Source organism: Pseudonaja textilis, chromosome 13, assembly GCF_049901715.1.
Source record: "Pseudonaja textilis isolate UNSWEBS1 chromosome 13, rPseTex1.2, whole genome shotgun sequence".
NCBI classification, from domain to species: domain Eukaryota; kingdom Metazoa; phylum Chordata; class Lepidosauria; order Squamata; family Elapidae; genus Pseudonaja; species Pseudonaja textilis.
This window is the reverse complement of record NC_142002.1, coordinates 16,380,176-16,392,518: the sequence shown is the minus strand read 5'-3', so window position 1 is coordinate 16,392,518 and position 12,343 is coordinate 16,380,176. Positions and strand designations below refer to the sequence as shown.

Genomic DNA, 12,343 nt, shown 5'->3' with positions numbered 1-12,343 from the left:
TAGGTTCGAAGTGCTCCATTGTGCAAATACAACACTCCTTTCAGAGGTTTGATTTTGTGACAATGCAAGAAAGGGGTCCAGCAGGGATGGCCCAGGCCAACTCTTTGTGTGTGTGTGTGTGTGTGTGTTTCGGCAATTGAACCCAAATGCAGTTGAACCCCAGGAGTTCACCCAGCCTTCTACTTCTGTTGGCTCTTCAGTCGCAGAGGTGACTATCTGCCTGCGTCTACCCACAGATAAGCCTGCTGAATTTCAATCAGATTTACACTCAGCCGGAAACCCGCACTCACCTCCGAGTTTCTTCCTGAGTAATGAAAAAAAAAACAACACACCCTCAAATTTGCAGATGGCAGAATTACTTGTTTTGAAAATAAAACCGATGTCCTCACTCATGTTTTCCAAGAAACCGTGTTCTCAAGTCTACGCTTACCAAAGTCTTGGCAATCAGCCAGATTTCGACAGAGAAATGCGCGTACAGTACATAAAATTCAGAGAAGATCTCAGCTGCTTCCACAGACAAGTTACATCCTGTTTCACTTTATTCAGTAACTACTGAACCCCAAGTTGTTTATTATTATTATTTTTATTTTGAGTCAGCATTACACAACCCAATCAGTCCCAATTTCTCCCTGTATTCTTGTAAACCCTATACAAGGGCATCAGGGGTGGGATTCAAATTTTTTAACAACCGGTTTTGTGGGTGTGGCTTAGTTGGTGGGCGTGGCTTGGTGGTCATGTGACTGGCTGGGCATGGCCAGCTCAACATCACTCACATCGAGGCACGCATCGCCTCGCCTGGCCTCTCATAACTGTGGGGATGCTGCAACAGTCGTAAGTCTGAAAAATGGTCATAAGTCACTTTTTTTCAGTGCCATTGTAACTTTGAATGGTCACTCCACACAAGCAAAGTACCAGCAAAGGAGGAAAAAAAAAAACCTCCAGAGAAGTTCCTGAGACAGGAAGTCTAGTCCTGCCAAGAATGTAAAAAGGGTTAACGGAGAGGCAGTTTCTGTAAGCAACACCAGAATGTCTCCTTCCTGCCTTCCTTGCAGGATTAGCCCTGTAATTTCTTCTCACAACCAGTTCTCCGAACTGCTCAGAATGTTAACAACCGGTTCTAGCGAATGGATGCGAGCCTGTAGAATCCCACCCCTGGGAGGGCATACAACTTCATGCCTGCACCTTCAAAGGAGCTTTGAAGACAAGTTTTGGCCCTGCCACTTCAACATCACAGCTTCAGCAGAAGTTCCGATACATCAAATGAGGTTCTACATGGTTCGTTGGATGACCCACCACGGGGAAGAGTCCGCAAGGGGAACTCAGCTCCTTTCTTTCACTTGGGCAACTCAAGCACTAATATCAAGCCGGCAATATTTATAATGAATTGTTTTCCAATTGAATGGCGCAGGAAGAAAACGTTTTAGAAGGACCACCCATTAAACCTAGATGTCCCTCACCCGTCCCTGCTGCTTACATCGTTTTTGGGGGGTTCCTTTGGGGTTCCTAAGGTGTTCTCTGTCTAAGGGTATGATGGAAGACAATAGAGGTTTATTCACAAGTGGCAGGTCTCCAGATTGTGATGGTTTGTACAGTAGTCTTTGGTTGAAGGGACAGTCAATGGAGCACCTATGTTCAGGATCTTCTTGCTGAGTGACATCTCCATCCTACATGTAATTCAGTTGAGCTCTGGAGCAGTGGTGTGATTTAAAAAAAAATTATGACCTGTTTTGTGGGTGTGGCTTGGTGGGCGTAGTGGACAAGACAGGAGAAGGGTACTGTAAAATCCCCATTCGCTCCCCACCCCACTAACCTGCTTTCCAGCTCCATTCTCCTGTGCAGGGCAACCAAAGAAGACCCAGCCGATCAGCTGGGACTCAGGAGGCAGAGAATAGATGGGGCCAGGGCGAGTCAGAGGGGGTATTTGCCGGTTCTCCAAACTACTCAAAATTTCCGCTACCGGTTCTCCAGAACCGGTCAGAACCTGCTGAATACCCACCTCTGCTCTGGAGGCTAAAGGCAATTTATTTGACAGTAGGTGGCGCTTCAAATCTTGCTGGTTGAAGGCAACTACTACACACCTTGCATTTATCTGCTAAGGGGAAATTTGGAAAAAAAGCAAAATATATAAAGTGAACCAAGAGAAAGTTGTTCAAGAGAGAGATTTGGATCTAAAAGGCCTTCCCTAACTCTACATCCTCAAGAAGTGACGGATCTGTACTTCCAGAATTCCTAAGGTTTTGAATCCTGGCTAATCCCAACACATCTAGAAGAAGTTAGACTGAGGAAGACTGCAACCCAGACAGCACACTTATAGCTGTGTTCATACAATATCCTTGTCAGCTGTAAATTTAGGAACTGCATTCATACAGGCTGAACTTGGTTCTGGTTAAGCCAGTTTCTCTTTGGGAGGCATGTGGGGTGGGGTTGGTGTGTGAATCCAGCTTCTTTGGTTAACTTACAGGTCCGTGTATGATGTGAATCTAGCAAAAAAACCCACATTACTTCAGTAACCAAGTTCAGCCCGTGATGTGAATGCGAGCTATCTGTGATCATTCACAGGTAAGAAATATAACAGATCCGCTTTGAATATTCATGTCCCGGAGTCTCTGACAGCAAATGTGTCCCTTATTCTTTGATCTCTTGAGGGGAGATCAAAACATTAACTGAAATCAGAGGTTTCGGTGTGCAAAATATGTGCACCAGGAGTGGATGGAACAGGAAGTCGAGCAGGAAGGGTTTAATCTTCCGTTCATCACAGCAGCCTCAGTCGATGGGTCCAAATGTCCTCCCGTGACATGTTGGACGCTTGAATTGTCCCCAAACACTGCAAGGAGATACCGCCACGGCCACGTCGCATGGAGTCCCATCAAAGAAGCAGCCGAGGAGAAGGAAGAAGTCAACTCTTTTCTCCTAGGCGGTCTTTTGGGTGTGGGCGGGAAGAGAGCCTTGGGCCCAAGTTCATTCTCAAGAGTCTTGACTGGGATGGTGGTTGGCCCACTCCATCATGGGAAAGGCAGAGAGCGTTGGGTCGTTGGGAGGGCATTGCAGTCAAGGGCGTGACTCCTGTGTTACAGCCCAGCCACCTGGCGTCCAGACCCCCATCTTGGACTTCAAACCTATTGGGAGCCCTAAGAGAGGCTCGATATTCAAAGCACGGCCCAAGCACTAAGGAGAAACAGAACCACAGAGGGCCAGGCTCATGTGATGGGACTCTGGAGATGGGACTCTCTTGCAGGGTCGGTAGTGAGCACACGGTTGCATTCACACATCGTTCCTGAGGGGGTTCCAAACCTGCCCAGAGAGCGTGGCTCATTCCATCAAACACCACACACAGACCTCACACTTGGACAGAAGTGGGGGGAGCCAACAGGGGGACAAGGCAATCCCGCCCCCTTCCTCGGGCACACACAAGGTGTAGGGCTGAATGGCCCCCACCGCCCGTCACTGCAGCTGTCCTGCCTTGTTGCCGTCTCTTCCTTTGGGCCATGCTGTCGATTGTGATTCCGCCACATGTTCTGGACCTTTCCGGGCATTCTTGGGGCTTACAGACCCTTTTCTGGAAGCCTGGGGACTAGAGAGGCCTTTCTTCTGGAGCTGAGGGCTGGATTGGGCTGACGAGGATTTCCGGCCCACGTTGGGGCTCCGGGAACCTTTGCTTCTCGGGGGTGGTTGAGGAACCTCAAGGCTCTTGAGAGCAAGGAGCTCACAGTAACGGTTGCATTGATGGGAGGTCACAAAGTGATTGAGGAGGTTGGGGTAACAGCTCTCCTTCAGGCCTTGGTACCTGTCAGAGAAAGAAGGTTACTCCCCAAGGTACATTCCCCATCCATCTTTGACATGCTCGTAAATTATGGGATTCGCTGATGCTTCTCCCTGGTCTTCTATCTATTCATGGACTAGTTGGATACCCGTGCTTCGCTACGAAATGATGTGGTCAGGCTTACTTTGGGGGGAGGAAAATAAGGGAAAAAAATTCTGCCTCTGCCTATCAGCAACCATCGGTATTCCTCTGGCTAGCGTCCTGTCGGGGTGTGAGAGAGTTGAGGGCTGTTTGGAAACTGAGACAGTATTTGCTGTGTGAGCAAGAAGGAAACAGCAAGGAGCCTGGGCGTGGCTTAGCTCAACTATTCTGTACTAAAGCTGGTTGGTGCTGTGAAACTAAAACTGAAACTGAAACTCCTCTCCTCTGCTTGTGTTTTGCATTTGGAGGAGATTTCTTTTCAGGTGGGGAGGGGGAGTAGAACTCCTTAGCATCAGAGCATAATAATAATAATAATAATAATAATAATAATAATAATAATAATAATAATAATAATACAAATGCTCTAATGGTCATTTTGAAAAATCCTTTCTTAGTGAGCACCTAGAAGCCAAGAGGAACATATGTGCCAAATTTCAGATTTGTAGGCTTTACGGTTCTGGAGATTTTGTGATGATACGTGAGGAGTATTTTGCTTTTATATAGATAGATTAGCTGACATCTGAGAGACAGCCTCTGTGTTAATAAGCACCGTAGAAAATTCCAAAGGATTTCAGGTCAACACAGAAGACCTGTGGGTGACTAATCAAGGTTTAAATGCCCACATCCCATCAGAATCCTCTGGTCTGGATTGTACAAGAGTTTAGCATGAGTTTAACAAGAGTTTAGTCTTTTGCTAAGCCATGATGGACAAAGATTTCACAGATTCCCAGTTCAGGAGTATGAACTGCGCTGAAGTCAGACACAGCAAGACATTATGATCATGGTTTCATCCTAGAAGGGAGCTATTATGGAAGGATGATGCCCTGAGATACGCTGAGAGTTGAATAATAAGGTGCTGAAGCGGCTTATTATTTGGCAGGTAGAGAGAAGCTGCCTAGTTAATGATATTAGCAGATTCCTTCATGTGCCAAAAATATAGAATCGTAGGGCTGGAAGGGATCTTGGAGGTCTTCTAGCTCAACCCCTTGCTCTAGCCTTGGCTCACTGTGGTAGAGCCCAGTTATCCAGCCTGGATTGAAAGCTACCCAACGTGGTTACTTACCCCTTGATTTTGGTAGCAATCTTCACATTGGTGACTTTCCATCCAACCCCTGCAAGAAAAGCTCTGGTGAAATCGTAAAGTAGGTCCACTACACGCTTCATGTATGGTTCAGCAACAGCGCCATGCTGACCCTTAGCGCATCACACTGAAGCCAGCCTCAATCCATTCACCTGCAGCAGAGGTGCAAAGGTCTACCTTCCTCCCACTGTTGCTGGCCTACAACTCCCAGCATGCCTCAGAACATCAGGAGGAACATTATCCAACTATGGCAGTGATGGCGAACCTTTTGGTTGCGGTGTGCCTAAAGCCACGCGCATGCAACACGCACAATGCAATGCACCCTGCCCCCCCCCAAACACACACATGCGTGTGCAACACTCCCACCCCCTTACCTGCACTGTGCATGCCCATGCGTCCTAGTTTATCTTTGGTCCGTTGGAGGCCGTTTTCGCCCTCCCGGGAAGCATCTGCAGCCTTTGGAGGCCGAAAAACGGGCCCGTTTCGGCACTTCCGGTATTTCCGGAAGGCTTGTTTTTCAGCCTCCCGAGGCTGCAGAGGCTTCCCTCGAGCCTCCAGGAGGGCGCAAAATGGCCTCAAATAGGCCAAAAATCAGCTGGGAGGTGCGCGCATGTGCAGTGCAGGCAAGTTTGGCTGGAGCAGTGGTGGTATTCAACCGGTTCGCACCAGATCGGACGAACCGGTAGCAAAGAATTTGGCATCGGTCGCCGAAACGGTAATAAGTTCTGGCTGGCCACGCCCCCAATCCGGTCACCCGCCCGCCCGATGCTCACTTACTATGCCCGCCTGACGTTCACCTAAGGTATTTCTTTCTTTTTTGTCCCTCCCGATAATCAGCTGTAGATACGATCAGCTGTGGTGGGATTCAGCCCCCCGCCTCCATTTTTTGCCTTCCAGAGCCCAGAGGAGCCTTAGGGGAGTAAAAATGCCCCCCTCCCTGAGGCTCCTTTGAGGCTAGGAAGCTCCCCAAAATGGGTGGGGGCAGCAAAAAAGCAAAAAAAAAAAAAGCCACACCCCGCCTACCCTGTTTCTCCAACCATACGGCCTCCCCCAATAGGAAGTCCCAGCATGTTTTATAGGCATGAAATGAAATTAAGCCCCTCCCCCCAAATTAAGGCCTATATTAAAACATGCGAAATGGGGGGGAATGGTGGGAGGGATTGCCGTTAGGAAGTACTTTTGTTGCACACCCGGATATGGTGCTGCCTGCGTTGACCCTGATACGAAGTGCCCCACCAACGCCGAGGTCAACATCCAAGCCATCGCTGCCCGCCCACCCGAAGATGCAAAGGGGGTAGAATTAAGTCATCCCTGAAAAGACGGCCTAGCCATTTTTTCCGGGCTCAAAAAAAAATAAGACTCGGCCTTATTATATGAGAAACACGGTAGTCGCATGGCCACGCTCACCAACCTATGCCCACAGAACTGGTAGTAAAAACAATTTTGAAACCCACCACCGGGCTGGGGCTTGCGTGCCTGCACAAATGGCTCTGCGTGCCACCTGTGGCATGCATGCCATAGGTTCCGCCATCACAATCTGACCTGCCTCCCGCCAGGCCTTCTCCTAAAACTTTAGACGGTGCAATCTTGTGGCCCGCACAAGAGCCTCACCTTCCAGGTCTGTCACCAAGATATTGCCATTTGTCCACTGGTAAAGCCAGTGCTGGAAAGCGGAGCATTTTTGTCCAATCTCAGAGGGGTTGGGTGGAGCCAACCGGTTGCCACCTTCTTCTCGTCCACAGTAGCACTGAAAGGAGCCAGGCAAGTCTTCCTCCATGGTTGCATAAGGAATATTGTTGGCGGGGCGATAGATGAGGTAAAGTGGGATTATCCTGTATCAAAGAAAAAGAGCGCTCCTAATTAGGGAACTTCATCTACTTGGGTTGACACGTCAGATGTGGCCATCATCTCCCAATTAGGATGGAAGTTTGGGTCAATTAAGAGGGAAGTTGGGTCACCAGTCAAGAGTTCTTGGACATGTAAAAATTAGTCATTCTGGAGCAAGCTGAGGTCTGTAATGCAAAATATATTTGACCACAATCAGGATGTTCTTTCTCTCTACGCCGCCAAATTTGGGTCATTCATGAAACCTCCCCCTAGACCAGTCAAAGTGACAACAGAGTTATTTATCATCATCGCCTTCTTCATTTAATGACCTCATAAACAAATTGGAGCTGGCAGAGTGTTGTAATGGCCGGATGCCCTTCCTGTCACCAATGCGGCGTTTTTTTCAGCAGATCTCTTTGCAGTGCGCCCAGGCGGAGAAATATCTGCCTCTATCTTGGATCGAACTCACAGCCTCCTGATTGTGAGGCGAGAACTCTGCCCCTAGGCCACGGCACCGCTCCTCCCCACTGCTACTTATGGCCCAGTTTTTGAAGTTCTAAAAGCGGCAGCCTCCAACTCCTGCGGTCACACGAACGCACTGTGGGCCCTTATCAACTGCCTCGCATTTTCTGTGGCTATTTGCCGCGCTTGGTGGTCACGGGACTGTGATTTTCAGTGTTTTGTTTGCCAGTTTCCAGAATTTACCGCTGATTTTTGCCCACCACCCAACCAAAAAAACCCATTGTGGAAAACGAACTCATTTAACAACCGCAGCATTTGCTGAACAACCACCATGAAAAAGGGCATAAAATCAGGTGTAGCCATGTGGTGATCAGCTTAATGACTGACCTGACTTACAACCATAATTTCCTGGCTCAGTTATGGTCAGAAGTCTAGGACGACCTGCAAACCTATGAAGATTTAACCAGGCCGTTCACAGCCTTCGAAAGAAACAACTTACTCAGGTACTGATCCAAAGTCAGCGATGACTCTTGTCTCCGCAGCAAAGATCTTGCAGTATTCCCGACTGGAATTCTGGATTTTACACTCCTGCAAGGAAACGGACAGTTCTTGACATCTTTTAACCAGGGGTGGGATTCAAATTTTTTAACAACCGGTTCTGTGGGTGAGGCTAGGTGGGTGTGGCCACGTGGCTGGATGGGCGTGGCTTTTGCAGCACCTCCTCCATTTTTTGGCCTCCCAGGCCTCAGGGAAGCGTCCTGGGTGGGCGTTTTTGCTCCTAAGCGGCTTCCCTGAGGCCCAAGAGGCAAAAAACGGCGAGGGCACACACACACACACACACACACACACACACACACACACATGCCCCTTTTGCCTTCTGGGCTTCAGAGGGATCTCGGAACAGCTGATCGTCGGAACAGCTGATCGTCGGGAGGAGGAAAAATAGAAATACCTTAAGGAGTGACTGGACGGGGGAGAATGCAGTCAGTGATGTCGGGCACGCGCAATAACAACTGACTGGGCAGGGAGGGGTGGGTGGAGAGGGAGTTGTTGCCCACAACAATCTGGACCCTCATTTGACTGACCTTGGAAGGATGGAAGGCGGAGTCAACCCCGAGCCAGTGAGATTCAAACTACCAAACCGCTGGCAGCTAGCAATCAGCAGAAGTAGCCTGCAGTACTGCATTCTAACCACTGTGCCACCACGCTCTTATGACTGTAATTCCAGGCTCAGTTACGGTCACAGTTCGAGCACCATCTGTATATTATCTAATTCTTGGTGACTGAACTTGAAGATCTGCTTGACTACAGGACTGGGGTTGAGCAAAGGGTGCCCTGCTACCCACCTGAATGGTGATATCATAATTCCTCTCCACCAACGTGTTCTCGCTGCGTCCGCCAAATGCAATGAGGTTGTGGACCTTGATAATGCCAGTGTGCCCAGACTCAAAGACCGGCTCAAGGCCATATATGGCCCGGGCCCGGCAAGCCTTGCGTAGAAATCCTTGTCCAACCTCCAGGTCCTCCACCATGATCCGACCAAAGAGCTTATCCCCCCAGAAGCCAGAATCAGCTAGACCTTTGGCAAACACCATGGGGGTCATCTCAATCTCCTCTCCAGCTGTAAAAAAAATAAAAAAATAGAAGAACTGCCTTAATTTTAAGACTGGAATTCCTAGCAGTGGATAACTAGGAGAAGAGAAGCAATGAGCTGGTCATCTGGGCCCATGTCTACTGCTGCAGGAATGGCTGAAGTAGGAAATCAGGTATGGGTTGATTCCACCAAGATTTGCTGGTTTGAAGAGAAGAGAATACAATAGAGAATAGAATAGAATAGAATAGAATAGAATAGAATAGAATAGAATAGAATAGAATAGAATAGAATAGAACAGAATTTAGAATAGAATAGAATAGAATAGAAGGAATGGGGAATAGAATAGAATACATTTAGAACAGAATAAATTTAAAATAGAATAGAATAGAATTTAGAATAGAATAGAATAGAATTTATAATAGAATAGAATAAATTTAGAATAGAATAGAATAGAATTTAGAATAGAACAGAATTTAGAATAGAATAGAATAGAATAGAATAGAATAGAATAGAATAGAAGGAATGGGGAATAGAATAGAATAAATTTAGAACAGAATAAATTTAAAATAGAATAGAATAGAAATTAGAATAGAATAGAATAGAATTTATAATAGAACAGAATAAATTTAAAATAGAATAGAATAGAAATTAGAATAGAATTTAGAATAAATTTAGAATAGAATAGAATTTAGAATAGAACAGAATTTAGAATAGAATAGAATAAATTTACAATAGAATAGAGTAAATTTAGAATAGAATAGAATTTAGAATAGAATAGAAAAGAATAGGACAGGACAGGACAGGACAGGACAGGACAGGACAGAATAGAATAGAAATAGAATAGAATAGAATTTAGAATAGAATAGAATAGAATTTAGAATAGAATAGAATAGAATAGAATAGAATAGAATAGAATAGAATAGAATAGAATAGAATTCTTTATTGGCCAAGTGTGATTGGACACGCCAGGAATTTGTCTTGGTGCAAATGCTCTCAGTGTCCATAAAAGAAAAGATACATTCATCAAGAGTCAAGAACGATAAGGTACAACGTTTAATGATAGTCAGAGGGTACAAATAAGCAATCAAATCATACTAGGAAACAGTCAATAAAAATCGTTAGGAAACAAGTGACTCCATAAGCAACGTTGTCTGCAAACACAGCAGGTGGATTCACATATCACAGAGAGCCAAAATAATAATAATAATAATAATAACAATCTTGGCCCATGTATGGACCAAACCAGGGAAATGGGAGAAAGGCACAGAATTTTGCTCCGAACCTCCATGAGTAAAATATCTTCCTTCCTTGGATCTTTGGCCTCGGTATGAAACGGGACCATCTCAACCATCTCTCTTTCCTTCAACTGGAAAGTCACCCATAGCGAGGAGCTTGTGGAGGGCAGGGTTCACGATGGGGACCATGTTATCTCCAAGGGCTTTTGACTCACCGTACCTTTTTTTTTGGTGTACTTTACCTTCTATTTCTTCTTTGGCGATAAATCCAGACAGCACTAGGGAAAAGAGCAAGACAGGGAAAGAGATGTAGTATGATTCTCTTACTTGGAAGAAGATCGGAAAGGGGTAAAGAGGTCTTAACAGAGTTGGAGCCAAGCCGCGTTGGACTTGTTCTTTTTGGAAGATACAAAGCCAGATGTAGGCTGATCCCAAGAGAGGGGCCAAGCCAGAAGGGGGCTGCTGCAGGTTTGGACCAGTTCACCAGAACCCCTTGTTCCAATTCTGCGCGATTCGGAGAACCGGCAAATTGGACCACCACTGGCCCCGCCCCACCTGTTTTTGGGGGCCGATTTTGGCCATTTTGGGGCCATTTATTAAGCCAAAATCAGTGTCAGGATTCATTTAAATCATGAGTCTCTAGCCAAACTCCAAAAGGATTTATTAGAAGTCAAAAGATGCGGTATTGCCTGGATGTAGCTGACTCTGAGACACATCATTCATTGTCACCCTTGACCCTGGTTTTCCCCCCCGCCCCCTGGGTGGATCATGATTCATATTCTCCAATGGGACACATCCATAGCCAAGAGTCATCAATCATGTTCTCCAGTTAGAATTTTGCACAGCAGAAACTTTGGTTACCCAGAAACTATCTTTGAAAACATTTGTGGAATGCAAGCTGCCCACTGCTCCTCCCTCCCTTTCTGTTGGCAACTCTAAAAAGACCAGAGAAATATTTTATGAGTTGACTATCAGCCTGAAAACAGCCTGAAAAACGGCTTGAAAATGGCCCTGAAAGTGGCTGAGAAATGGGTGGGGGCGGGGCCAGCCAGTGATGAGGTTAACCCCCCGACAGCTGAATCCTACCTGTTCCTTTGAGGTGAGGGGCTGGGAGGCAGGGCTGGGTATATGAGTGACATCACCCACCCAGTCACATGACCAACCGGCCACACCTACCTAGCCAGAGAACCGGCTGTTAAAAAATTTGCAGCCCACGACTGAGTCAAGCAAGTCATTCGTCTCGAGTCTTTCACTCTCACCAGAGATCTATTGAGTGACTAAATCTCACCTTCAGAGCTCAGCAGGAAATCAGTACTGTCACTCCCATATTCATTCTGGATGGTACACTGATACACCCCACAATCCTTCAGGGACATCTGCACGATGGCCAGAGCCGCCTGCCCTTCGTCTCCGGAGCTGGAAAACACGAAATCTACAGCACACATATGCTTCCAAATTATCATCATAAAAAAATAAAGCAATTAAGCTGATGGTGAGTAAATGGAACCTTTGAATAGAATAGAATAGAATAGAATAGAATAGAATAGAATAGAATAGAATAGAATAGAATAGAATAGAATAGAATAGAATTCTTTATTGGCCAAGTGTGGTTGGACACACAAGGAATTTGTCTTGGTGTAAATATTCTCAGTATACATAAAGAAAAGATACATTCGTTAAGAATCAAGAATCATCATGTACAACACTTAATGATAGTCATAGGGTACAATCAACAATCAAATCATACTAAGAAACAGTCAATATAAATCGTAAGGATACAAGCAACAAAGTTACAGTCCTACAATCACAAGTGGGAGGGATAGGTGATAAGGAGCGATGAGAAGATTAATAGTAAGAGTAGTGCAGACTGAGTAAATAGTTGGACAGTGTTGAGGGAATTATTTGTTTAGCAGAGTGATGTCTTTTGGGGAAAAAACTGTCCTTGTGTCTAGTTGTTCTGGTGTGCAGGGCTCTATAGCGTCGTTTTGAGGGAAGGAGTTGAAACAGTTTATGTCCAGGATGTGAGTGCTCTGGATGAACTTCGTAAGCTAACAGCCCTCCCCAATTTGCTACCTGCCAGAGGTGTGCAACTTAACTCCCAGAATTCTTAACAAGCCTGACGATGGTGGTGGTGTGGTTCGCCGGCAGCCTGTGCAGATGGCAGCGGAATCAGACAGTGAGGA

General features: G+C 46.2%; 1 protein-coding gene across 3 annotated transcripts in view; it reads right to left on the bottom strand.

The window, feature by feature from the left end:
* Positions 1–567: 567 nt before the first annotated feature.
* ALPK3 (alpha kinase 3) overlaps positions 568–12,343 on the bottom strand; it is a 48,611-nt gene continuing 36,835 nt past the window's right edge. For all 3 annotated transcript variants that reach the window (XM_026709933.2, XM_087941484.1, XM_087941485.1), the window contains 7 exons: positions 11,449–11,576; positions 10,403–10,438; positions 8,678–8,952; positions 7,831–7,919; positions 6,654–6,874; positions 5,025–5,073; positions 568–3,784 (listed from right to left, as the gene is read on the bottom strand). In XM_026709933.2, coding sequence (XP_026565718.2) covers positions 3,442–3,784; positions 5,025–5,073; positions 6,654–6,874; positions 7,831–7,919; positions 8,678–8,952; positions 10,403–10,438; positions 11,449–11,576 — 1,141 coding nt within the window. In that variant the 3' untranslated portion in view covers positions 568–3,441. The remainder of the gene's footprint in view (positions 3,785–5,024; positions 5,074–6,653; positions 6,875–7,830; positions 7,920–8,677; positions 8,953–10,402; positions 10,439–11,448; positions 11,577–12,343) is intronic.